The sequence below is a fragment of the Protopterus annectens genome, chromosome 4.part1 (assembly GCF_019279795.1).
Source record: "Protopterus annectens isolate FY-2018-M chromosome 4.part1, PAN1.0, whole genome shotgun sequence".
Lineage (NCBI taxonomy): Eukaryota > Metazoa > Chordata > Ceratodontiformes > Protopteridae > Protopterus > Protopterus annectens.
This window is the reverse complement of record NC_056734.1, coordinates 172958373-172985567: the sequence shown is the minus strand read 5'-3', so window position 1 is coordinate 172985567 and position 27195 is coordinate 172958373. Positions and strand designations below refer to the sequence as shown.

The window sequence follows — 27195 nt, the reverse complement described above, 5'->3', positions numbered from 1 at the left end:
CTGACTAACAGGTATTTTCTTTCTGCTTAAGAGTTCCAGACAGCATTTTCCATTTTTCTTCAATTTGAATGAAAAGTTTCCTTGGTAAAAAGTTTCCTTGGTAATGAAATTCTGAGAGGATTTTAAGTGAAGTATGATATTCTTTTGACATAAAGTAACATTTCAGTGACCATTAAAAGATGTAAGCATTACAAATGTGTGCACGTTTGAGAAGCCAGTTTCATTATTTAATAGTTCTGCTGCATTTCACTGACAGTAATAGCATATTCTACACAGTTCGTAGGTTCATAGGTGATTACTAGGCTAATGACACAAGAACATTTACAAGTCTAGCCAGTAGTACCCAGGATATGACAATATTATATCTTAATTACCCACATATGGGATAGGGTAGTAGGTGTTTGAGTTTTGGAACCTTGAGTTTTTTACAGGCTGCCTCATTCATAAGGGAGATGGACAATACCCTGGGGGTGAATTTGCTGTTCCCCATCCACTTATCCAAATTATTTTTGAAGAGAGTGAGGGACGGGCTTTGTTTTGTGAAGATGGGAAGTTTATTCCGTAGAAGAAGTACCCTTAGGATACAAATCTGTCTCTACAGCAAGTTCTGTTAGAGTCACAAATAAGGTTCAGGTCCATGGAATGCATAAACCTCATATAATTTTTCTTGCAAATATATATGATTTTCATCAGGGCTGGATCAGAGAATGCCTTGTAGGTCAGGTATAAGTTACTTTTCAATAAACAATATGAGATGGAGTCGTATATTACATGCTTCAAGATATACTGTATGTTTTACTGAAAACTAATTGCAGACCTCATTTAGCCTGTCAAGTTTCTTCTCTAAAAGCAATTACATTTGTTTTAACAAAGTATCACTTCTCTACACACCCATTTAGTCTCATACATTGGTCATACTTTTTAATTGAATGTAGATTAGTGAGGACTTTTTTTGTTTTATGTTAATCAGTACAGACTGTATATAATAAACTTGTTTCCTTCATTTCCCATAAATCATATCATATGTTGTTCCCTAAAGTAATTGTATTGCATTTTTAGATAGTTTGATAGTTTTTATATTTAGATATTGTTGCGGTAAAAAAGTAATTCAGACTATAATTGCACATGCTTATTTTGAAAACATTTACATTGCTATAATTTTAGTCCTTCTATGTAAGACAATAGTATGTTTACAGTACATGGTTAACTTTGAAGATGATTTTAACAACTGCTATTTTTATATTTCTGATACTAGTACAAGAGATTTGCAAAAATATTTAGTATTATTTGTCATATGTCTTCTGTAGAGAAATGGCAACTCTGCACAGTCTGAAGCAGAATTATCTTGAGATGTGTAAAGATGTGACCCAGCTGCCAAACCCTTATATTGTACATGTACTCCAGGAGGTGTACCAACAGCCTGTCGAGTAAGTTGCTTTATATATGAAATATATCATGAATAAAAATTCAGAGCACTCCTGCTTATAGCCTGAAGTAGCTAATGAATTATTTTGGCATTAATTAATTACTTAATTTGTTAAATGTAAAGCTTTTGTATATAGGATCATAGGTAGGTACTAGGCTATTGGCCCTAGGGCCTATAGAAGCCTAGCCAGAAAGGTACCCTGGCTTTCGCCACCCAAGAAATTTATTTTCCTGTGCCCCTGTCAAGCAGAGCCACAGAAGTGATCCCCGGGGTGAATTTCCTATTACCCATCCAATCATCAAGATTTTTCTTAAAGAGTGCTAATGAGGATCTCTGTTTGACATAGATAGGTAGCCTGTTCCAGAGTATGGGAAGTCTTTGGGACAGGAATCTATCCCTCCAGGATGTTCTGTTCATTGTGGTGACAAAGTTTAGGTTCCTAAAGTGTGTAGCTCTGAGAGATTGGGATTTCTTTAAGTGGAGCATGTCCAACAGCTCTGGGTTTGACATAGCTTTGTATGTTAGGCAGAGATCGCCTCTGAGTAGGCGATATGCAACGGAGTAAAGCTGAAGTTTTTTGAGACGGTCTACGTAGGGCATCTGTTTGAGGCCAGTAATCCTCTTTGTGAGGTATTTCTGCGGCCTTTCCAATTGTTGTAGATATCTTGTGAGGTACATACCAAAAGGGGTGTTGTACTCTATAATGGGTCTAATGAGTGATGGGTAGAGAGGAACAATGATCTCTTTTTTTCTGGATGAGAAACCTTTTGTGATGAGGTGTGCCACGTATAAGGATTTCCTGACCACTGTGGCGATGTGATTATCAAAGGAGAGACTACTGTCCACCTGTGTCCCAAGGTCTCTTATCACACTTTGGGTGTTAAGTAGACTACCGCCTATGTGGTAGTTCATGGGCACAGAGTTTTTACCAAAGGGGATGACAATACACTTTTTGGCATTGAGCTTGAGGCCATGGCTTTGACACCAGGCATCTGTCTCAGTGAGGCCCTTTTGTAGGATGTCCACATCGTTAGGAGTTTTGATTGTGGCTCCTAGTTTGAAGTCATCTGCGAACTTAGTTAACCAAAGACCTTCTGTGTTAGCCTGTACTTCAGAGAAGTAGATACCAAACAGGAGATGACCCAGGACTGAACCCTGTTTTACTCCACTTGTCACTGGTCTGAAGTCTGATTTGGAGTCTGTTACTTTCACAGTGTGGGTTCTGTCAGTAAGCCAGTTGGCAACCCATCTTGTGACATAGGAATTTATACCTAGTTTAGTGAGTTTATCTGTAATTCCAGAGTGGGGGGTGGTGTTGAATGCCTTGGCGAGATCTAGATAGGCTGTTTCAACCACCTTACTCTCATCTATGGCTTTGGTGACTGCTTCAAAGAAGTCTATCAGGTTTAGGAGACATGATCTGCCTTTTACAAACCCGAACTGTGTGGGGTCCAGAGTTTGGAGATTCCATTGTCTTTGTTGATGAGTTCCATGATGATACGTTCAATGGCCTTGCAGACTAGGCTTGTCAGGCTAATGGGGTGGTAGTTCCTGGGGTCTGTCGTGGCTCCCCCTTTGTGGAGTGGGATAACTGTTGCGTTGCGCCATTCAATGGGCACAAAGCCTGAGGTGAGGCTATGACTGAACATGGTACTTAGGTAGGGTGCCAGTTCATTCTGTAATTCGTGTAGAAGGCAGCCTGGGATGTTGTCAGGTCCCATGGTTGCTGTGTTCTTGGCTTTGGAGAGTGAGGTTTTTACCTGTGCAGCCATGATTACAGGAACTTTGCATTCTTCTGGTATAGAGATGGGCCCTTTAGGGGGTGAGAGGGGGGTAAAGTTAGCACTGAACCTATCTGCCAGGATGTTGGCAATATCAGTTGGTTCTGCATATTTACTGCCATTGTGCTGTAGCTCAGAGCAGATATGAGTGTTGCCATTGAGATTTTTGACATAGCTATAGAATGCTTTGTGGTTGTCTTTAGAATCAGTGGAGATTTTGTTTTCATAACTAGCTTTGGAGGATTTTATGAGGGATCTCAGCTTCTTACTGAGGCTGACCAGGGAGTTCCTCCAATCATGGGATTTTACTCTTTTTTTGCATCCGTTTCTTTCTTCTGTTGTAGAGTTTGTTTATGGCAGAAGACCACCAGATTGGCTTCCTTTTTTTGCAGGATAGCATCTTGGTTCCGTTAGGTATAGCACGATCCATGCACTCGTGTAAGTGCTTATAAAGTGCATTTGTGTAGGATTCAGCAGTCGTACCTCTGTTGTCCATCTACATGGGTGTCGTGAAGTTTGCCACTTCTGTCTTAAGCGTGAAGTTGGCTTTGGACAAATTTTTTACAGTTGTTTTCCTAATGGGGGGTGGGAGCGGGATCTGGATGTCTAGGGTGATTAGCTTGTGGTCGGATCTGACCAACGAGGAATTGACCTCTGGTGTGGAACACCGGTCACCCATGTTGGTGATGACCAGGTCTAGGATATTGCTGCCCCAGGTGGGGGTGTGGATAGGTTGATCCAAGGCATTGAAATTGATGAATTCCAGAAAACGTTGAGCAAAAAGTGTTACTACGTGAGTAGTTTTCCCAGTTAATGGTGGGGTAGTTGAAATCACCCATTATTAGGGTGTTGGGTTGTACCCTAATATTTTCCAGTGTATCAAGAAAAGAGGAGTGGGAATCCTGGGGCATGGTGGGGGGTCTGTAGCAAGCTACAATCTGGATTGCGGTCTTACCCAGAGTTAGTTGAACTTCGATAATCTCGGATGCATTATGCTGAGCAACTAGCCTGGAAGTGTGGATATCCTTAATGAATATGGACATGCCTCCACCTTTAGTGTTTTGGTCTGGGTTAGGTGGCTGAAAGGTATGGTATGAATTATAGCCTGGTAATGCAGGGGTGCTCTCTGGAGCTTTGAACCAGGTCTCTGTCACTGCACAGATGTCGATGTTCTCCATTTTAAGAGTGCCTCGAGTGAGTGCATTTTCAGGTTTAGACTTCTAGCACTGATTGCATTACCTTTGGATTTTGCTTGCTTGTACCTGTTATGGTGGTGAATTTGTCATTTGAACCTTGTCTAAAAAAGGCATTATAGGGGTGGCAAGAGCCTTTGCCAGTATCCGGAATCCCAAGGGCGACAGGTGCAGGCCATCTCTGGCAAAGCATCATGGTCTGTCGATGATGTCATCCCAGGCAGACAGATACTGGATTCCCTTAGAATGATACCAGAAGCTTAGCCAATTGTTGAAGTCGATCATTTTGTCCTTGTACTGTGGTATCATTCTGGGTGATGGCAGGATGCTACTCAGGGCTAGGGTCATACCTGCCTGGGCTACAAGATCGGAGAGCTCCTCCATGTCTCTTTTTATGCAGTCCAGGGAGGTACATCTCAGGTCATTCACAACATGGACAATGACAGAGTCATATTTGTACTTGTTGTGGCGTGACCTGAGTGCGCGCGTTATGTGGCAGATCCTGGAACGCCACAGACAGCTGACAGTAACTTTCTCCTTGTTTAGCTGGGTGAGTGGAATGTCAGTGTGCCTGACTATAGAGTCACCTATGACTAAAGTGTTGGGTACGTTATGCCTTATGGCCTGTAGTTGAGTGGCACACTGAGTATGTGGGCTATGTGTCATTTGGGTTGTGTTGGGGGGGTCAAGGTTGCTTGCATTTCTACTTTGGAGGTCTCGGTTGTTTGGGCAGATTTTTATTGAGAGCCTCTGCGAATGTAGGCGTGTGTTTTGTGCTTCTGTGTGTGTGTTTTGGTGGTGTAGGTTTTGAGGGACTATGTGATGAGTGTGGTGTGGTGCAAGTGTTTACGTTCTCCTCTTGAATGTCTAGTCCAGTCTTCGGTGCAGAGAGCTTTACTTTCAGTTTGGCTATATAAGTGCATCTCTCACAGGTCATAGTGCAGAGCATACAGAGCATAATAAAACTGCAGAAACTCTATTAACTTTGAGACCCTTCCTTTACCAGAATACATTTTCAGTGTTGAGTATTGCAGGACAACACTATCTGTGACTTATATTGTGATGAGTATAGAGCTCTTTTTGAGAATTTAAATACTGGAGTTTGTTGTACTTGTTTTCCCGTTTCTAAGATTGCACACTGCAACTCCAGTGTACTTTATATCTTCACAGGTATATGTTATTACTGTATTCAAAAAAAAAAATATATATATATATATATATATATATATATGCATGTAAAATAATGACTGTGTTTTGACAGATTTTGTGTTATCTACTGTACAGTAATTTGGAATTATTTTGTCTATTTGCTGGATATATGGAGCGATAATGTTTTGCTTGCATGACATATTTTCTAACCCTAAACCACTTTCAGACATAAAGCAATTTATTACAACAGCATTGGGCATGAAAAGCCCTACAGGACCCAGAAGTGAAACATGCAAAAAGCATAGTTAAGGCAGTTATCAGTTCTGTGAAGCAAATTATTGTCATGTTAAACCATAAATTCATTTTTGATGTCTAAACAAACCTGACAGATTCAAGATAGTCAACCACAGAGTACATACTATTTGCTCATTAGAGGCTGAAATATTTTGGGGTACGGATTACGAAAAATTCACAAGATTCCATGAGAGAGACATGAGAATATGGTAGAAGTAAAGGCAGGAAGTGATGAGAACAGATATAGATTGGGTACACTGTAATATATTCATATTTCAAGATCTTGCCATTATATTTCACCTACCTTTATAACTTTCTGTCTTTCTCCTTTAACTCACCAGAGACAAAAGCCTGCCACTACTGTACAGTATTTTCTTCCTGTCTAGAAATCTCATTTCAACCATTTGAAAGTGTTTGGAAAGACATGAACAACATGGCTAACAATAGACTGCTTTGAAGCAGGTTAGTATCATCTGTGCTCTACATTAAATTGATGACCACTTTCTTCTCTTTATAAGCCTCTCTATATAACTTTCTGGCTTTCTCCCCTAACTCTGTAAAGACAAAAGCCTACCAAGCATCCAAAAGAACTGACTTATCTTTATTTTTAATGGCTTTGTATCTCCACAGCATAGTTTACTTCAGGGATATAAATCCTGACCATGAAACAAAGTCTGCACCTCTCCTTTTGCAGACACTAAGAAATTGAGGAACTTGCCTTCTGCTCATTTGACATGGAATCACATCAAAGTCTTAGTCTTGTCTACCTTGAGAGTCTGTATCTGTGATTCTCTAGCTGTATGTGCTACTGATGTTCTTCGTGTTTCACTATTGTAGTCATTACATTTGGATTATCTGCCTGCAGTACCCCTCGGTCGGCCTGATTAACAAAGTCTTGGGTCCTGCGTCGGTTGCTGTCCCTTCTTCCATGACGTCAGGTCGTCAGGGGTATAAAACATGCAGCTGACGCCATTACATCAGTCTTTCATGCCATGCGGTGCCCAAAGCAGAAGCAGTTTGCAAGTGCCGGTTGGCCGACTCCTGAAATTTTCATTTTCGAGTTTCTGAACTGAAGTCTTTAACTAAAGTTAAGTACCCCATTGGGGAAACTTTTTCTTGTTCCTTACCGATGTCAGTAAAAGTTAATAATTGCTTTACTTGTGGAAGGCAAATACCTCATAAAGATTTTCATTCGTACTGTATTCCTTGCCTAGGCCCTGACCACGACGTACCTTGATGTCGGTTTTGTGCTTTATTTAATCAGTGCACTATCCGTTGTCAGTATATTTTTGCCTTTATATATTTCGGTTCTCAGTTTAATTATCTAGAAATGTCGTCGGTTAGCCATCCGACTACCGGGATTTCGAAAAAACGCAGGGACAGAGACAGGCCGCCGAGGTCCAAAACTGTCAACGATGCTTCTCCTAAGCCAGTCGCCAGTTCACTCATGGACACTTTTGCAGCCCCTGATACCCACTACTTCTGATTCGCAGGCCTCTACTGAGACCCATTCGGAGTGCGGTATGCCACGAGATGCTTCGACTATGGAACCCGCAGATATCTCTACCTTGGACGGGTCTGGAGCCGCTATGCAGGCACCGGCTTCTTAGGGTGTATTCAGGCCTATGGACTTGCATATTAAACCGATGCCTCCTTCTTCATTTAGGCCTAAATCTCAAGCCATGCCTAAAAAAACGACACCCAGAGTGCATGCTCAGGCCTCTATGCCTGAAAAACAAATGATAAGAATGGCTGAAGATCTTATAACTCTAATCAGGGGAAGCCAACCTCCCCCTTCTAAGAGACCTAGGAGTGAAGTTGTTTATGAATCTTCTGACCAGGATTCTGATTTTTCTGATTCCTCTGGTGATCTGGATTTGCCCTTATCTACTTATGAGGATTCTGATGCAGAGGACTCTATTCCCTCTGCTTCCCCTCCAGAGGATTTTTCTTTTGGTGAAACCTTACATACTCTAAGGGAGCATTTCCACTAGGAAAGCCAGGATTTTTCTGATTCAAAAAAGAGGCTTAGGGATTTCTTACTCCTGCATCAGCATAGGCCTTTAGCTATTCCTCCTGTACTAGACATTCTTGATGATGCTTTTTCAGAGTCTAGTTTGGTCCCTGATTCTTTGCCTCCTGCTCCCAGAAAACCTGACAGATATTACAGGGTTCCTGATTCACACAAGTTCCTTTTTAAAAATCCTGTTGCAGATCCAGAGACTATTTCACAGGGACCCAAGGGCATTATGGCCTCTACTGCTAAAAATCCTACCCCTTGTGATAGAGACTCCAGGGCGCTGGATAGATGGGGAGATGGGGTAAGAAGGTTTACACTTCTGCAATGTTGGCCATTAGGGCTTTAAACTACCAGTTACATATGTTAAAGTATCCGCAACATGTTATTGGATTGCTTAAACAGGAAATTATGTTGATTCCTGACTGTGCAGAAAATAAAGAATTACAGGATTTAATGCTTTCTGCTAAACAGGTTGGACAACATACTTTGCAATGTGGATTTGATTCATTAGAGGCCTCTTGCAGGGTTGCTATTACTGGGTCTGTGCTCAGAAGGCATGCTTGGCTTAAGGAGCAATATTTGCCTGATCATGTTAAAGCTAAATTTTTGGATGCTCCCTTAAATCAGGACCGCCTGTTTGGCAACAAGACTGAGGAAGTTCTTAAAAAGATGGAAGATAAAGCTAAATCTAGGCAAACTGTTAAAGATTTCTTGCAAGTTCAGCCTCCTAGATTTAGTAGGCACTGGCCCTCTAAGAATTGGTCCTTTCCAGCCCCTTCCAGGTCTTCTCAAGCCAAACCCAGAGACAGCAGAAACCCCAGGTTTCAGTCCCAGGGGACACACAAGACTAAGCAGTGGGGGGTTTCCGCACCCAAATCAGGGAGTAGTAGGTCTCCCCCCTATGGAAAACTGTCTCAATGACTTGCTTTTAAAACTTCCAAGCACTTCCCAACTGAATGTTCCTTTAGGCGGAAAGATTGGTCTGCAGGCCAAGAACTGGGAACTCATTACCCAGGACAAATGGGTTTTAAATATAGTGTCCCAAGGATGCAGATTTCACTTCCACACCTTACCAACACCAAGCAGGTGGCCAAATCTACCCCAAAATCAGTGGGCAGAGGCCCAAAATCAAGTATTCTCTCTTAAGTATTGGGGCTATTCAGTTGGTATCAGAAGAGTAAAAGGGACAAGGTTTCTACTCAAGACTTTTTCTGGTACCCAGAAAAGGCAGTACATGGCATCCTATCCTGGACCTTTCTACTCTAAATACCTTTCTGGTGATTCCAAAATTCAAGATGCTGACTCTACACCAGCTGCTTCCTATGCTAAGCAAAGATGCATGGTTGGCAACAGTCGACTTAAAAGAAGCATATCTGCCCATCTCTATCAGGGAGTCTTGCAGAAGATACCTACGCTTCAAAGCAGGCTACATGCACTATCAGTTCTCTGCACTGCCCTTTGGCTTATCTACTGCGCCCAGGGTATTCACAAAGTGCCGAGCTCCAGTCATTGCATTCTGCAGGCAAAGAAATATTCAAATATATCCATACCTGGACGATTGTCTAATTCAAGCAGAAAGCCAGGACATACTTTTGAATCATCTGGCCTTTGTTCAAAGGGTACTGACTTGTCTGGGGTACACCATAAACGAAAAGAAATCACACCTGGTACCCTGTCAACAAATTATATTCCTGGGAGCAAGCTTGAATACAACTTCCCAGATGGCTTTCCTCACGCCAGAGAAACGGACTCATTTTACGACCTACTTCATACAAGTGGCCACAAAAACCCAATTATCTGCAAGGCAAATACTGCAAGCCTTGGGGTTCATGGCCTCCTGCATTCATCTAATTCCATATGCAAGGCTACATATGAGAAAACTGCAGTGGTATCTCAAAAGCCTAAGGTGTCAACATTCACAGGATCTAGAAGCTATGATTCCTATCATACATTGCCTTCGCCTAGAGTAACTTTGGTGGGCAGAGGCCTGCCACCAAAATAAGGGACTACCATTCACACTACCCCCTGCCGCCCAAACCTTAACAACAGATGCATCAGACTATGCATGGGGGGCTCACCTGGCAGGGAAGTGCATTCAGGGAAAATGGAACCCAAGTCAAATGCACTTACACATAAATCAAAAGGAAATGTTAGCTGTACAGAATGCTCTGACAGTATTCAAGGACCACATTCTTCCAGGACAACTAATGGTAAAGATGGACAACACCATGGTCATGTGGTATATAAACAAGCAGGGGGGTACACACTCTTACCCCCTCTGCAGACTAGCCATGGCATTGTGGAACACAGCCTTGAGCTACCAAGTGAATCTACAAGCTCAATTCCTGCCAGGTAAACTAAATACACTGGCAGATGGACTAAGCAGAAACCTCATGGACCCACACGAGTGGAAACTGGAGCCAAGGATTTTCAACATGTTGGCAAGCAAATGGGGGAGCTCAGATATAGACCTGTTTGCCTCCCCCCAGAACCATCAACTGGACATATTTTGCACAAGGATTCCCCACAAACTGGCTTGGAAAGTGAATGGTCTATCCTTCAGCTGGAAAAACCTATCAGTTTATGCATTTCCTCCTCCTCTGCCTCTGCTCTCCAAGGTACTACTAAAGATCAAAAAGGACAAGCCAAGGACAATTTTAATTGCACCAGACTGGCCACGCCAACACTGGTGTACCCCCTCCTGCGCAGTGTGTCACGCTTGGCCTCATGGCACCTGCCTCAGACTCCTCCCCTGTTGTCTCAGCAGGAGAACCAGATTCTGCACCCTCAGCTGCAAACCCTGAACCTAGCAGCCTGGCTAATTACCTAATCTCTCCTTTACCACCCTCAGTAAATCGGTGATGGATGTCATTTTAGAGGCTAGGAGGCCTAGTACTAGAAAATCTTATGCTGCAAAATGGAAAAGATTTTGTACCTGGAACCAATCTCAAGGGATGAGCGCAGCAGTGCCCAATTTATCTCAGATTCTACAATATTTGACTGAGATGCTTCATAAGGGCTTGTCCTTTTCCTCTATCAAAATTCATGCCTCAGCCATTTCAGCTCATTATAGCAGAGAGCCTCCCCTCTTCTCTCACCCACTGCTCAAGCAGGTCCTCAGAGGGGCCAAAAACTTAAGGCCACCGAGGAGAGCTCCAACTCCAGCCTGGGAGCTGAACTTTGTCTTGGAGAAACTTACTCTTCCTCCTTTTGAGCCAGCTGCTACTCCAGATTTAAAATTCCTTTCCTGGAAAACAGCTTTCCTTTTAGCAATCAATTCTGCAAGAAGGGTATCTGAGTTACAGGCCCTTATGACAGTGGAGCCTTTCATCATCATCTTTCATGCAGACAGGGTGTCCTTCAGAACCAATCCCTCCTTCATGCCCAAGGTGGTATCCAGTGTGGCTCTTAATCAGTCCATTAATTTGCCTACCTTCTTTCCTAACCCACAGAACAAAGGGGAATGGATACTGCACTCCTTTCTACTTGGACAGGACTAAACCTCAAAGGAAATCTGAACAACTGCTGGTGGCATTTGCTGCAGGGACAGAGGGGAACAACTGCTGGTGGCATTTGCTGCAGGGACAGAGGGGAAAGCTATTTCAAAGCAAACCATTTCAAAATGGGTAGGCCACTGCATTCATTTCTGCTATGAGCACCATGGAAAACCTATCCCACAGGGCATCAGGCCCCATTCAACTAGGGCTGCATCTACCTCTACAGCCTTTCTCAGGTGCGTCCCTACAAGGGACATCCTAGAAGCTGCTACCTGGAGTTCTGTACATACTTTCACCAAGCATTATCATTTGCCAGTTTTCTCTAAATCCAGAGCTGGTTTTGCCACTGCAGTCTTGCAGGGCCTTATAGCTGGTCCTAATTCTCTTTAAATCCCTCCTCCCAACCTTAGCTTTTGGAGTCTACCCAAATGTAATGACTGCAACAGTGAAACACGAAGAACATAGTACAGTTGTGTACACTTACTATAAATGTAGATGTTCAAGTGTATTCACTGTTGCAATCCTGGTTATCCTCCCTCTAGCCCCCTTTCTTCTTTTGGCTGTACCTCTGCTCTCATTTACTATGCTCAAAAAGTTTTTTGGTGCATTTGCTTTTTTGTTGGAGGTATATCCTTGTATTATAGAGTAAATTGCTTCCCATTAGGGGGGGTACCTAACATCTGAGGCAAGAAAAACTGATGTAATGGTGTCGGCTGCATGTTTTATACCCCCTGATGACCTGACATCATGGAAGAAGGGACAGCAACTGACGCAGGAACCAAGACTTTGTTAATCAGGCCGACTGAGGACTACTGCAAGTATATAACCCAAATGTAATGACTGCAACAGTGAATACACTTGAACATCTACATTTATGTTGTGTACACAACTGTACTTTTCCTAGCCCTCCTTCAGACTGTTAAAAATGGTCTGAGAGCACCTTGCTTACTCAAATAGCAACAACTGCCCCATTGTTTATTGACGCAACAAGAAATCCTTCTAATTTATTTCACTACAGGCCTTTCTTACAATGAAAAGACACAGCTATCTCTGCATATTTACACAAGTTGTTTTTAATCTTTTTCCAACATCTCATTTCAGACCTGATTCCCTTTGCATCTCAGTGGAAAAGACTTATAAAATCAGTGCTGTAGGCTGTATTCCAAAACAATTTAAACCCCCAAAAAGTGCATTGTTGAAGTTGTGACCATTGCAGTGCATAGCTAAGTAGCAATTGTCAGAGTGTACAAATGAAGTAATGTCCCCAGAAGTTGCAAACTGTTTCAGACTCTGCACATATAAGGCAGAAATGTAAGGTTGCTTAACACTCCATGCTGAGACAACTTCTTCTTCTTTGTTCAGCTTTTCCCTGTTAGGGGTCGCCACAGCGGATCACCTGTCCACTCATGGCTGACAGTGAAGTATTACGGTGTCGAGTTGCCAGCCTGGCGCCCAACGTTCCACAGAAGGCACACACACGCATGCACTCATGCCTAGGGCCAATTTAGAGTGTCCAATCTACCTACAGCATGTCTTTGGAATGTGGAAGGAAACTGGAGCACCCGGAGGAAACCTACGCAACCACAGGGAGGACATGCAGACTCCGCACAGAAGGCACCCCAGCCGAGGATCGAGCCAGAGAACCTCTTATATCATTGATAAACATTTGAGAAATTGGTATGATTCCTTGTATGACACCGTGTAGGTGCATATTCTGATGTTGAAGGAACTTGGAATAGCTACTGCAAAGCCTGCAGGAAAGAAATGCCCTTCTAGGTGTCACAGTTAATTTCCTAGTCACAGATCTGGTTAAATAGCTATCTAGTGTTAATGGCTGGGTTGACAGCAGGTTCAGGCAGTATGCAGCCACCCCTAGAGCTCATGCAGCCAGAGGGCTTACCCTATTCTTTCAAAACCAAAGTTTACCCATCACTGGGCATACTAGTTTCTTATTTATTTATTTATTTATTTATTTACATTTGTTTACTGAGAAATTCCGAATGGACGCAGGCACTTTTTCAGCTGATGCCCGGGGAGAAAAGCTCCACATCATGTACATGATAAATAGAGATACAAAGTTGCAGCAATAGTAAACAACTTTACAGGTTGTTGGCTTTAATCCAATAGCAAGATATTGATCATCAACAGTATATACAATAAACGTTGCAAGTTAAGATAGTTTCTTGTCATTTATAATATTAGTAATAAAGTTGTCAGGCAAGATGTTAAAGTATGTAAAGACAACTAGCTATTTCTGACTGTGGTTAGTAGTGGTGGTAGTATAGTTGGGTTAAGAGTCCAGGTGGAGGTGTAAGTGTGGGGGTGTTAGTCTGGATTAGAACAAGGACAAAGCCAGTGAAAATTTAAGTGGTATTTGAGTGCAGTCTTGAAAAGGCTGCTGGAAGGTGGGGTGGAAGATTGTTCCAAAGTTGAGATATGGTACATGAAAATATGGCTTCTCCTGCTGAGTTTTTGTGTTTGATAACAGTGAGTTGATTTCTGTTGCTTGATCTTAGGGGCCTAGTGGGGTGATAGGGTTTTAGAAGGGTTTGAAGGGAAGGGATGTTAACGGGGTGGTTAATAAGTTTGAGCGAGGGTGAGTTGATTAAAGTGAAGGAGTTGTGGGAGTTCTAGACAGTTTAGTTCTTTAAGGGAGATGCAGTGATGGCTGTGGTAGGAGGTTCCAGTGGCAAATTTAGCAATTTTGTTGTAACAAGCATCCAGCTTGTGTAGGTCTGTCTGTCTAAGGTTGGTAAGTATGGGGGATGCATAGAGTAGGGTGGAGATTAGCTGGGAATTGGCTATGGAGATTCTAGCCACCTTGGTTAGGAATTGGCGGCTTTCTTGTGAACTTTTTTTATTGTGAGAGATATGTGGGTATCAAATCTAAGTTTGTTGTCTATTTCCACACTGAGTAATTTTGTGTGTTCTGATGAAGAGATGATAGTATTGTCTTTGGCAAGAATGTTGAAGTGGGGGGTGTTTTGGATGGCTTTGGAAGGTTGGAACAGGAGAAGTTTTGTCTTACTTGGGTTGAGTAGGAGCTGAGCATCGGATAGCCAGCTTTCTACAGCAGAGAATAATTCCTGTGTGATTTGTTGTAGTTCTGGCAGAGTGGTGGCAGAGCAGATGAGAGTAGAGTCATCTGCGTACTGTATGAGAGATGCTTGTGTGGTGGCAGTATGTAGGTTGTTAGTGAAAAGTGAGAATAGCAGAGAGCTAAGGATAGACCCTTGGGGAACTCCGAGAGTAACTGGGAGGCAAGGTGATATGTTATCGTCCCAGATTACTGATTGCTGGCGTCCGTGTAGATAGCTGTGGAACCAGTTGCAGGCTGATTGTGAGAAGGAGAGGTTGGGGAGAGTAGAGAGTAGTAGCTCATGAGATGCCATGTCAAAGGCCTTTGAAAGATTTAGAAATACGGCAATAGAGAAGAGGCCATTGTTTTTGTGATGAAGTATAGTGTTGGTGAAGGAGAGCAGAGCGGAGGTAGTGCTGTGATATGGCCTGAAACCATGTTGGGTTTTGAAGAGAAGATTATTAGCTAGGAGGTAGCTGGAGACCTGGGTGTTGATACATTTTTTAAGTATCTTGGAGAGAGGGTAGAGGATAGCAATGGGGCGATAACTGGAGAGGTCGGTGGAGGGGGGTGCCTTCGTGGAGGGGGATGATGTGAGATATTGTCCATATTGAGGGAACATAGCCTTCTGTTATGGAATGGTTGATTAGAATTGAAATTAGGTAGGCTAGTGTATCAGCTGCAATTTTCAAGTATTCAGAGGGGAGGTTGTCAGCTGCGAGTTTGGTGGGTTTAAGTTTTGACAATAGTCTTTTTATGTTGGAGGTAGGTACTGAGGTGAAGAAGAACAGAGGAGTGGGGGGTTTAGGGTTAGGAGTTGGGGGGGGCTGTTTTAGGGAAGTGTTGTTTGTTTAGAGATGTTATAGTTTCAGTGAAGTGTTTGTTGAAGGATTCAGCAATACTGCTGGAGGAGAGGGGAATGGACTGCTGGGGGGTATCAACCTTCCCTGGGTGGAGGATAGCATTAATAGTGGACCAGAATTGCTTAGGTTTGTGGTTGGTAGAGTTTAGGGTGGATTTATAGTAGAGGGATTTGTCTAATTTTATGTGCTTTTTGGCTTTATTGTGCAGTTCAAGGAATGATTGCCTATCTGAGTTATGTTTTGTTAGTCGCCAGCGCTCTCAGGCCTTATGTCTGGATTTCATTAGGGTTCTGGTGGTCTTTTGTAACCATGGGGTATGCCTGGATCTGACTTTGTCATTTCTTACAGGAGCATGGGTGTTTAGGATGGAGAGGAAGGTACCATTGAAGAAGTGGACAGCCTCATCTAGGTTGAGGTATTTTAGTGGTGACCAGTTAATTTTTTGCAAGGAGGAGATGAAGGAGTTAGGGTTGATGTTGGACTTGTTCCGTATTTGCCTGTGGATAATGGGCTTCAGACTGTTTGTGTGGTGCCGAATTCGGAAAGTGGGGGAGTGGTCACTAAGACTGTCAGGTAAGCAGCCTGCTAGGTAAGAGTGAGGGGCTTTGTTGACTAGGATCCAGTCAAGTAAGGTATGATTGTTAGGGTTTTTGTTGATTCGGGTAGGGGATTGAATGAGTTGAGTGAACCCATGGAGATTAAGGTGAATGGTTGGGAGACTGTTATTACAGGATAGCCAGTTGATGTTAAAGTCACTGAGAAGGATGGTTTTCTGGAGTAGAGATAGAGTAGCCCAGCTCAGGAGATTTTCTAGGGGTGTAATATTTTGCCCTGGTGGGAAATCGCATCTTAATGATATTGATTGTTTTGTTTGAAATTGGCATAAAGGATTTCTTCATTGTTGTGGTGATGGGCAGATAAGTTCAGGAGTTGAATATTGAGGTGGTGTTTAAATATCAGTGCTACACCACCTCCTATTTTGGGCAATCTGTCTGTGTGGAGAATGTTTTGTTCAGGTGGAGGTATTTCCTCACTTTTGATGTGAGGTTTGAGCCAGGTTTCAGTTAGGAAGAGAATATCTGGGGAATATATACTTATGCTGGTGTGTAGTTCTTGGATTTTATTGCATATGCTTCTGATGTTGTTTTCTTGTTGGCTAGGAGTTGAGTTGTGGGGGGGGGGTTGCTTGGACTAGGGTTTGTGGTTGGGTTGGATTTGGGAGAACCAGGGTTTGGATGGATGTCTCCAGTGAGGGCTAGTTTATAGAGTGTGTTTAGGATATGTTTTATATACATAGTAAATTGCTTATGATATCTTAGGGATATCTTATTTTTGAGTGTGTTAGGTGTTTGGTAATGGAGTGTGTATATTGGGAGGATGGTTTTGGTAGCAGGGGTTGTGAAGTTATAGTGTAAATGTTTGAAGGAGGGTGTTGAGAGAGTACAGTGGAAGTTGTTGGGGCATGTGACTGTGGAGCCTTGGTAGGATGTAATGTGAGCTAGAACTACGCAGGTTAGGATTGTTATTATATTAGGTAGTAGCATGACTGTGTTGGATGTAGGGGGAGGGGGTGGGTAGTGGTGTAGCCTAATTGCTGGCAATTAGGGTGGGGTTATGGCTATGAATAAATGCAGAGGTACTGGGAAAGTTTCTGAGAAATAATCATATGGGCAACACGATAACAGTGTCCCAGACCACAGTCTCTCATATCCTGAATAAGTTCTTGACCCTCATGTGTCATGAGGCTGGAAACTTCATACGGTTCCTGTCAACAAGAGTCTAGCACCACACTTATGAAGTAGTTCGTAGTGTCTGAAATTCCACTGATAGATACCATAAACTGTATACACATCACATAAATTATTGCCCCTTCTAGGTAATGCTAGGTTTGTCAATCGTAAGGGTTGTCAGTCAGCTACCAGACCAAATGTGTATCAAATGGCTGGATCCTATAGATATCAGCAACATTCCTGGGAAATATGCATGCTTGTTTTATATGGAAGACCAGCATGCTGTAACACAAATTCCTTACACAAGACACCTGAAGGACACTTTGTAGGTGACCACCCAGCATCATATAAACAATGTTTATAAGGTTGAGCAAGTTTATGGTTGCCATCCATGAATAACATGTTGATTCATGTGTTATAAGTGATAATGGTTACTCTCTGGAGAGCTGGCTTATTACACCTGTACACTATCATCAGCCACTTGTAGAGCAATCCTACAAAGCTGCTTACAAACTGAGCTGGAATGTGATTTGAATATTTAGGTTCCTGAAGTCCCAGTGCAGGTGTTTGGACACATCCGGAGGTGTGCAGAATTACACAGCTGAGACACCTTCACGGATAGTCACTGTGTGTGCTGTTCTGTGTAACACAACCAGCTACAATGGCCTCCTAATCTGGGGTGTCCGAGCCCAACCCCAAGCACTCCAGTCACAGGAGCAAGACCAGCCACTGGATGATAAATATAGGGGCACTAAAGCACTGAAGGATGTGGAGGTGCCTTAGAGGTATATTTTCTCTGTATGGTCACGCATTAGGGATAAGGCAATGTATGATACAAAGTTATGTTCCATGACATGATGCAGATAGACAGTACACACAGAAATATAATGTCCATAATTGAATGGATGCCATGCCAATATGAACACAGAAGTAACTTGTATGTGCATGTCCTTCACAACTGTGTCAAAAGATGCCACCACTTCTATCCCTACAGAACCAAGTCATGCATCAGTAGCATGCATATTAATACATAGGTAGGACTGTACAGCATGTAGACAGTGGTACAGATGATGCATGCTGACTAATTAGAGTAATCTGACCTGTGCACAGTTTGAGGATCTTTGTTGTAGTAATGCACATATGTGAATATAACAAATTTGGAAGAACGGTTTTCACCACAGTCAGAAGTTCTAATATCCTAGAACACACAGAGGAAAGCACACTTAGGCAGTCACTATAATTATATGTTTTTATTTACCTACTGTGTGTATCCGCGGTAGTGGTGCTGCGGTAGCGTTGTCGTCTCACAGCAAGACGTTGTCCCGTTCGATTCTCAGCTAGAGTGTCTTCTGTGTGGAGGCATACGTGAATGGGCGTGCCTTCGTTGAAGGTTGTGCATCAGGGCTGGTAACTCAGCATGTAAAAATCCACTACCAAACATTAGCGGACCGGAGTTCCACTGTGGCGACCCCTAACCGGGATAAGCCAAAAGACACAACAACAACAACATTTGCCTACTGTGTGTCTGATAAGAGACTTAGCCAGACATTGCTCCATGGTTGCCTCTGTAAAGGGACCCTTGTCTAGTGAGCTTACCCAATAACAAATGTATTTTTTGCAATACGTATAGGAAGACTGTTGGCAGCTCAGTCAGGCATTCTAGGGTAGCAGGGCAGACAGGGGAAAACACTACAAAGTAAGGCAGACATGATAGTGTTATCAGAATTAACTGGAGCATGGTGGCTTATGCAAGTTCTGTTAGCGTGTCATGGTACTACATCTTTGTGACTGCAGCAGATATAGAAGGGCAGATAACATTACAGCCAAGAGATGTGGCAGTAGCAGGCCACACAGGGTGTTGTGCAATATAGAAATATGCAGATAGCATTGGCTTTGTGTCCCAGTTAATATATGACTGTAAACACAGGGCATGGTGATGTGAGACATCTCATAATGCACAGTCATCTAATGCACTTCCCATATGAACGATCAAGGCATGATTGTTTGAAACTAATCATTTGCATATAATCAAGAACAAAGGTCACCAACCCACCTGTACTCATTAGAAAAGTGTTTTTTTCAGGGGCAAATGCTGTCATATGGAGGATTCAGTGGCTTGCCCCCTTTCCACCCTTATTTAGCTATGATAACTGTATTGCCACACAACAGTGGGAAAAGGAGCTCTTCAAAAGAATGTGCAATGATGTTTGCCAAACAGTGATCCTGTAGTGCCCAAATACCAGTTATATGACCTTCAAGTAAGTGTACATTTGATTGCTTGTACTTGGGCAATTTGAACTGATAAGATGCCATTGATCACTTGTAAAGAAGCGCATCTATTGCACATATAATCAGTACTATAGCCCATTGAGATAGCACTTATAAATGATTATTGGTAGAGTGACAACACTTCACAAATTGTGCAGCTTCTAGGAGAATACCATCTCAGAGCACATTGGTCTGCATATGTCCTGATAATGTATGCTATCAGAAACAACCTTTCTTTATGCATGTTATATGTTACCACAACAGGCATGACATTTTCAACTGAAAGTCATCAGGTCACACAAACTATAGTACAGCATGGAAACACACAGCTAGAACCAGGAATGCCACAGTACACAACCATACCAGCTACATCATATAATTAAGGTGCCTAAAACGTAATCTTGATGCTTGACCACATATCCAATCATCCAGTTCTCATCCTTCTAAATGTGAAATGCCTGAAGAGTGAACAGTATCACCACTACTGAAAGCAGATAGACTTGGATGTAGAGGCATTGCAGGACTGTGTGGCAGTCTGTGGTGCTGATATAAATGAAGAGACGCAATTACCAGACAATTGGCCTTGCCATGGTACTGTAAATAACACTAGGGGGTGTCACTCAGAATACATAGTGGTGTCCTCAGTAGCTGACATTGTATGTCTCTGCATGATACAACCTGGTGTATGATCACATATGCCATGAGTATGTCTGCCATGCTGTGCATATCTCAGGTCCTACACAACACATAACAGTTTTGTTATCTGCCACAGCTGTGCATTAGTAGCCTTCATATATAGTTCACAGAAATCATCTTCATAGTCACTAGAGTCCCTTTCTGAGGTGTCTTGAATTGTGACTAGGCTATATAATGCACATTTTTAGTGCACCAGTGTACCTGGAATTAGATGTCATGATCCACTTCTACAGGTGTTCTTCTGACTCCACCAACATATGTACAGGCAAAAACAGAGCATGCATCCTATGTACATCCTGTACCCCATGTTTTTCACTGCCCTTTCTCTCTCTTGTTGTGATCTACACACTGACGGGTGAGTGGCTATGGTAGCCACTCTCCACTGGAGATAGTGGATTTAGAGTCTTGTTACTACTTTTGTTTTTGTCATGAGCATCATGTAGATTATGAACCATAGATCATACATAGCCATCAGTGGAGATTTGCTTCTCATCTGCAAGAGGTTTAAAATTGGAAAATGCTAATAGGAGCTTCATTACCTCTGACAAAATAGAAATGCAAACACTAAAATATACTGACGAATTTCTGTGCACTAAACTACTTTGGGATGAGTTAACTGTACTGAATGGAGTTGCCATTTAAAGGCCTAAAAGCTCTGCTGATTATCTAAAATCTGAAATAAAACACTAAAATGCCCTTCTGATTCGTTATCTTTGAACTGCAAGAATATGGGATGTTAAGTTGTCCATCTCACCTTCGTTCTTGCTGTTTGGGTTTGGAGCTGATCCTCGGCTCTGACTCGGCCATCTTCTTTAGCTCGAGAGCCTTATCCTAGAATGCCCAGCGTCAGCTACCCAGATCTCTTATGCTGCTTCAGCTGAGAGGTTGCTTCGTTACTGGCTCAGGCTTAGTATAGTTTTTTTCTATTATTATATTTGTTGTTTATTCTTAAAAATATGAAAGTTTTTTTTTTATCAAGTTTTTATCTAGATATATTACTTTATCCCTTATCGCTTTTTTGTGTGTTGTAGCTTTGTTGGCTGTCACTCCATAACTTGCAGGCCTTCTGTTTCCCCTGAACTCATTTAAATTAGAGAGTTCTCCCTTCCTCTCCCCCCTTAGGATAGCCGTTTAATTTAGAGGCTCTCCTTTGTCTTCCTTAACTGTAAAAAAAAAAAAAAAAAAATCTGTTTGTTTCTTAGTTTTGTAGTATAGCATTTTCTTATTGTTGTTGTGGTTGTTGTTACTAAAATGTCTAAAGATACCAAGGTATCTGGCTTCAAAAAGTGTGACTCATGCTGTCAGAAAATGTCTCTGACAGATGGGCACACTAGTTGTGTATATTGTTTGGGCGCTGTTCACCTGCAGGACTCCTGTTCTATATGTTACGCTTTTAGTCCAGGGGTCCTGCAGGAGTTCAAAAACAAATGAATCCTTTGGGGATTATTGAAGGCTCAGGATTCTCCGGCTAAAAGTACTCAGCCAGCGAAATCCCCTAAGTCTGTCAAGCCGTTGGCTCCACCTTCGGAGCTGACTCCTTTACTTGACCAAGTACGTCGGTGCCGGCTGGCACCGACAAGGCAACTCCTCCGTCAGCTCCATCTACTATTTCGGAGCCGTCTTGGTGCCATAAGAGACTGAGGTCTCCTTCCTTGGAGTCCATCCACTCGGCACCTCAGTCACCATTGTTACAGAGTGAACGTAGCCATCATTCTTCCCACTCCTCTCGATCCTCTAGATTATCGGCTCATGATGTGGAGAGAGTAGTAAGTAGGTTGCTTAAGTCACAGGCACTGGCAAAATTACTGTCCATCCCACCTCAACAGATATCGGCTCCAACTGCCTTTATTTCTGTTCCTCCTCCAACTACATTTAGATCGGAGCCGGAGACCATGGATCCGCAGGTAGTAGAACCGTCGGCATTGATCATCATCTCCCCTTCGGTTCCGACGTCGGCTCCGATTACCTCGATTGTACCTTCTATCGAGGGATCTGGGCACCGGGGCTCTCTCGTTGGCTCCGAGGGGGGAGTGGCATTGGACCCTTGTCCGACCCCGTTCTCCCCCTCGGAGCTTCGGCGCAGGTGAGCTCTGCTCCAACATCGGCCTCAGTGCCGTCACCCTCGACACAGGGAAGGACTCCTGTTTCTTCGGAGCCAGAGCTTTCTCTGCCTAGAGGTCTGGATGCCTTTGAGGTCATGTGGAGTGTGCTGTCCCACCTCCCCGGAAGAAGAAGTGCAAGAGGAAGCACATAGACTCCCCTGAGTCTGTCACCTCAGATACAGACATGGATGAATCGGAAGGGTCCCCAAGGTCCCCCTCTGAAGATGTTTCCTTTTTGGACATCCTTGAAATGCTTAGACAGAGGAGGGACTGGGCTTTCCTAGCCCCTACTGAGGACGAGTATGTATATGTGGATGCACTCGGTTCCCGACCTTCCACCTCCTGGGTATCTCCTCCTTTCAATCCACTCATGTCTGTAGTGGCTCGAAAGGCTTGGTCAGCTCCAGATTCTGTGGAACCTACTCCAAGGAGACCAAACAAATTTATTACAGCTCCCCAGGACAAACAATTTCTCTCCAGAGGTGTGCCCGTTGGTGCCCTTGTGGTAGCAGCAGCCACCAAGAAAGAGTTAGCAGAAACCTCTTCATCTGTTCATCCTCCAAACAAAGAGTCTTGGACGATGGACAGATATGGAAAGTGAATGTTTGCTTCAGCAACCTTTTCAATGAGGTCTCTGAACTATCTATGCCATTTTACACGTCTTCAAAGGAATCTCCTGAAAGAGCTTGGAGATACCCTTCAAGATCCTACAGCTGAGGGAGTACCGGCCAAATTAGCTTCTCAGCTCATGACTCTTAATTCCATAGTCAACTCCTCCATGAGGCTGATTTCCTATGCAGCTGATGGAGTGAGCAGAGCCGCAGGGATATGTGTGGCTCTCAGGAGACATGCTTGGATGCGGCTGTGTCAGTTTGCGGAACCCTTTCGAGCATCCTTCACCAATACTCCCTTTGATGGCTCCTTTCTCTTTGGGCCTCAGGTGAAAGACACGTTGACCAGGTGTGAGCAGGAAGGCAAGACTCTCTCTCTGCCGTGGGAGTCCATTTTTCCACCCCTTCCAGACCTTATTCCAAGGGTCAGAAGAGCAGAAAGATGTGGTTCCGAAAATCTCAGGGACCCTTGCCTGACACACGTGGTGATTTTTCCCCCAGGGGTAGAGGGTGAAACAACAATAACAGATGCCGCCCTCATGGCAGAGGGGGACTGCAAAACCAGTGTGACAGAGAAACCTTCTCTGCCAAGCCCTTCCAGCATCCCTGAAGCGTTGCCCGGCTGCTCACCTCTGGAGGCAGTCGGGGGAAGACTTTTGCTGTACCCAAAAGCCTGCAAAAATATAACAAGAGATAGATGGGTACTATCCATTATATCCGGAGGTTATAAAATTCCCTTCCATCAGTCCCCCATAGAATCAAAAAAGCCCATCCCAAATGTCCCACCCAATCTAAGGGATCAAGCAGTCACAGAAGTTTCAAGACTGCTAGAAAAAAGAGCCATTCAAGAAGTCCCTGCAGACCAACTAGGATCCGGAACTTACTCAAGATTCTTTTTAGTACCAAAAAAGACGGGACTGGAGACCAATACTGGATCTCAGCATATTGAACAAATCTGTACAAAAAGAGAAGTTCCGGATGGTGACACTGCAGTCCATTTTCCCTTTTCTGTGTCAGGACAATTGGATGCGCTCGTTAGATCTTCAGGACGCATACTACCATATCAAGATGGACAGACGCTCCAGGAAATTTCTTCGCTTCCGGGTAGGGGCCAGTCATTACCAGTTCAGAGCTCTGCCCTTTGGTCTCCCCTCAGCCCCCAGGGTGTTCACCAAGTGTATGGCAGTAGTCACGGCTCACCTGAGGCGTCAAGGATTCCAGATGTTTCCCTATTTAGACGACTGGCTCCTGACTGCTACCACCAGGCATCAACTGATAGAGGCACGGGATTATACAATCACATCAAGCACTCAGGTTGGCATCACAGTAAATTTCGAAAAATCTGCCTTGTTGCCCTGTCAGTCTATCACATACATAGGAGCAGAACTAAACACAAAAGAAATGTTTGCAAGATTACCACAGGAAAGAGTTTCCACTATTCATCAACAAGTGTTAATTCTAATGCAGAGCAAAAGAATTCAAGTCAGATATGTCCTCCAAGCTCTAGGCTCCATGGCAGCTGCCATTCTTCTTGTCCCATTAGCACATTTCCACATGAGACTCCTTCAGAGGCTTCTTTTCACGCAGTGATCTTTCCACGAGCTACCCATGTCTCACATGATCCTGATTACAGAAACATGCAAAAGGCACCTTTCTTGGTGGATGGTCTCCCCACTAATAATTCAGGGCAGACCTTTCATACAACCCCCTCCGGTAGCCACAGTGGCCATGGACGCCTCCCTGATAGGGTGGGGGGGGGCATTATCTAGGCAGTATAATCCAAGGCACTTGGCAACCTTGCTTGTACCATCTGCATATCAATGTCCTAGAAATGAGAGCAGTGCTCCTAGCGTTGCAAGCCCTTCAAGACTCTCTTCCTTCCGTGACCATTGCAATCCAAATGGACAACATGTCAGTGGTGTGGTGCATCAACAAACAGGGCGGGACCAGGTCTTACCCCTTGTGTCGAGAAGCACTCAGACTGTGGCAATGGGCGATTTCCTCCCAACGTTTTCTGATAGCAACACACATCCCTGGGAAATCCAATGTCATAGTGGACAGGCTCAGCAGAGCTATCCTCATGCTTCACAAGTGGTCTCTGAATCAGGAAGTTGCGGATCTTATCTTCCACAAATGGGGACAGCCTTGCTGCGACCTGTTTGCCACTCCTCTCAACAACAAATGCAGCAGCTACTTCTCCCTACTTCCTCTTCTAGGTCATATACTCAGAGATGCTCTAGTCCACGATTGGCCTCAGGGACTCCTTTATGCTTTTCCCACTTTTCCCCTAAAACTAAGACTCATACAGAAAGCAAAATCATTGGGTTGCAAAATGATCCTCATTGCCCCATATTGGCCTTGACAGATATGGTTCCCATTCCTGCACCTCCACCTTCTGGATCAATCGTGGATTTTGGACCCAGTTCCAGATCTTCTGATTCATCAGTCAGGCGGGTTGCTCCAATCCCTTCATACTCTCCAGCTCACAGCTTGGTTACTCTACTTCCAACCTTAGCCAGGCTTTCCAGTATCTCCCCAGCAGTCTGTGATATTATTGTTTCCTCACATAAGTCTACTATGAGGAAAACGTATGCTAGTAAATGGAAACGGTTTTCTTACTGGGCAGAATCTAGAAATTTGGATCCTTTCTCAGCCCCAGTCCATGAAAATCTTGAATTTCTAGCGCAACTCTTTCAGTCTGGTGCGGCTTCTGCTACCATTAGAGTACAGCTAGCTGCCATTTCTAATTTTCATATCGGTATGTTTAATTCTAGCATAATGTCTCATAAGCTCTGCAAGGCCTTTATGAGAAGAACATCTCTTCTTAGACCCCCAGTTAGAGACCCTCCTCCTCCTTGGGATCTCAGTTTAGTTTTCGCTTCCTTAATTTTGCCTCCCTTTGAACCGGCAGTATCATGTTCCTTAAAATTTATTTCTTGGAAGACACTTTTTCTGACTTCAGCTAGGCGTGTCTCAGAACTTCAAGCACTATGTGTTCATCCTCCTTACCTGGTGTTTCACAAGGACAGAGTTTTTCTGAGGACCAATCCATCCTTTATTCCTAATGTCTGCTCAGAGAACAATTTAAATCAATCCATAGATCTCCCAGTTTTCTTTCCCAATCACAGCAACAAGGCAGAATACAAGCTCCACCAATTGGATGTGCACAGAGAATTGCATTTTTACCTCCATAGAACTAAGGAACTAAGAAAGTCAGACCAGTTATTTCATTCTTATGCTTTCAACAAACAAGGCCTCCCAGTTTCTAAGGTGACCTTATCCAGATGGTTATCTGATACTATTGCCTTTATTTATCAGTTATGAAATAAAGAGCTACCAGCTAAACCAAAAGGTCATTCTACTAGAGCATTAGCCACCTCTGTAGCCTTTTAGTCTAGGTTGCCCATAGACTCAATCTGTGCAGCTGCCACTTGGGCAAACCCTCACACTTTTATCTCTCATTACAAGGTGGATATGGCATCCCGGAGCAGAGCTTCCTTTGGTTCTACTGTTCTGAAGAGTCTGTTCCAATGAGCCACCCGGGATTTTAGGTGCTAGAGACACTGTCCCAAACAGCAAGAATGAAGGCGAGATGGACAACTTAACATAAAGAAGTTATGTACCTACCATAATGTTCCATGTTAGTTGTCTTCATCTCGCCTTCCTTCTTGCGTCCCTCCCTTCTTCCCCCTTCCTAGAGGATTGAGAGGAGTTCCTTTTTTGTTTTCACTGGCTGAGTATCTTTTATTACTTCACATGCCAGGTAATTTATGACTCTTTCCTTGTTTAGGTGTATTGGACAACCAGCTTTTAGGTAACTGGTTACTGTACTTATGTCTAGTGTGCGCTATCACAAACGAGATCTGGGTAGCTGACGCTGGGCATTCTGGGATAAGGGGTAGCCTCGAGCCAGAAAACAGCTCTCGAGCTATAGAAGATCCTCGGCTCCGAACCCAAACAGCAAGAAGGAAGACGAGATGAAGACAACTAACATGGAACGTTATGGTGGGTACATAACTTCTTTTTACTTGGCAGACATTTCTACATATGGGTCAAGCTGTCTCTTCAGTCTTTCCTTTTGGCACAGTAGAACCCACTAGAAAACATCAAAGTGCAAAGATCCATTAACAGCCAGTGGTTCAAATATCAGTATGCAAAGATGCTAAAGAAAGAAGGCCATGTGTTTTTAGTCTATATGACTGTCTTCTTCTTCTTCTTTCGGCTTTTCCAGGTTAGGGGTCGCCACAGCGGATCACCTTGTCCGCACATTGAATGGCAGTGGAGTTTTTTTACGGTGTCGAGTTGCCAGCCCAGCGCCCAACCTTCCACAGAAGGCACACTCACACGCACACCTAGGGCCAATTTAGAGTGTCCAATCCACCTGCAACATGTCTTTGGGATGTGGGAGGAAACCGGAGCACCCGGAGGAAACCCACGCGACCACAGGGAGGACATGCAGACTCCGCACAGAAGGCACCCCAGCCGA

General features: G+C 43.6%; 1 protein-coding gene across 2 annotated transcripts in view; it reads left to right on the top strand.

The window, feature by feature from the left end:
* The first annotated feature begins 1310 nt into the window (after nucleotides 1–1310).
* The window catches only part of LRRC34 (leucine rich repeat containing 34), a 958875-nt gene continuing 932990 nt past the window's right edge, over nucleotides 1311–27195 (top strand). For both annotated transcript variants that reach the window (XM_044070081.1, XM_044070080.1), the window contains exon 1: nucleotides 1311–1427. In XM_044070081.1, the coding sequence (XP_043926016.1) occupies nucleotides 1394–1427 (34 nt within the window). In that variant the 5' untranslated portion in view covers nucleotides 1311–1393. The remainder of the gene's footprint in view (nucleotides 1428–27195) is intronic.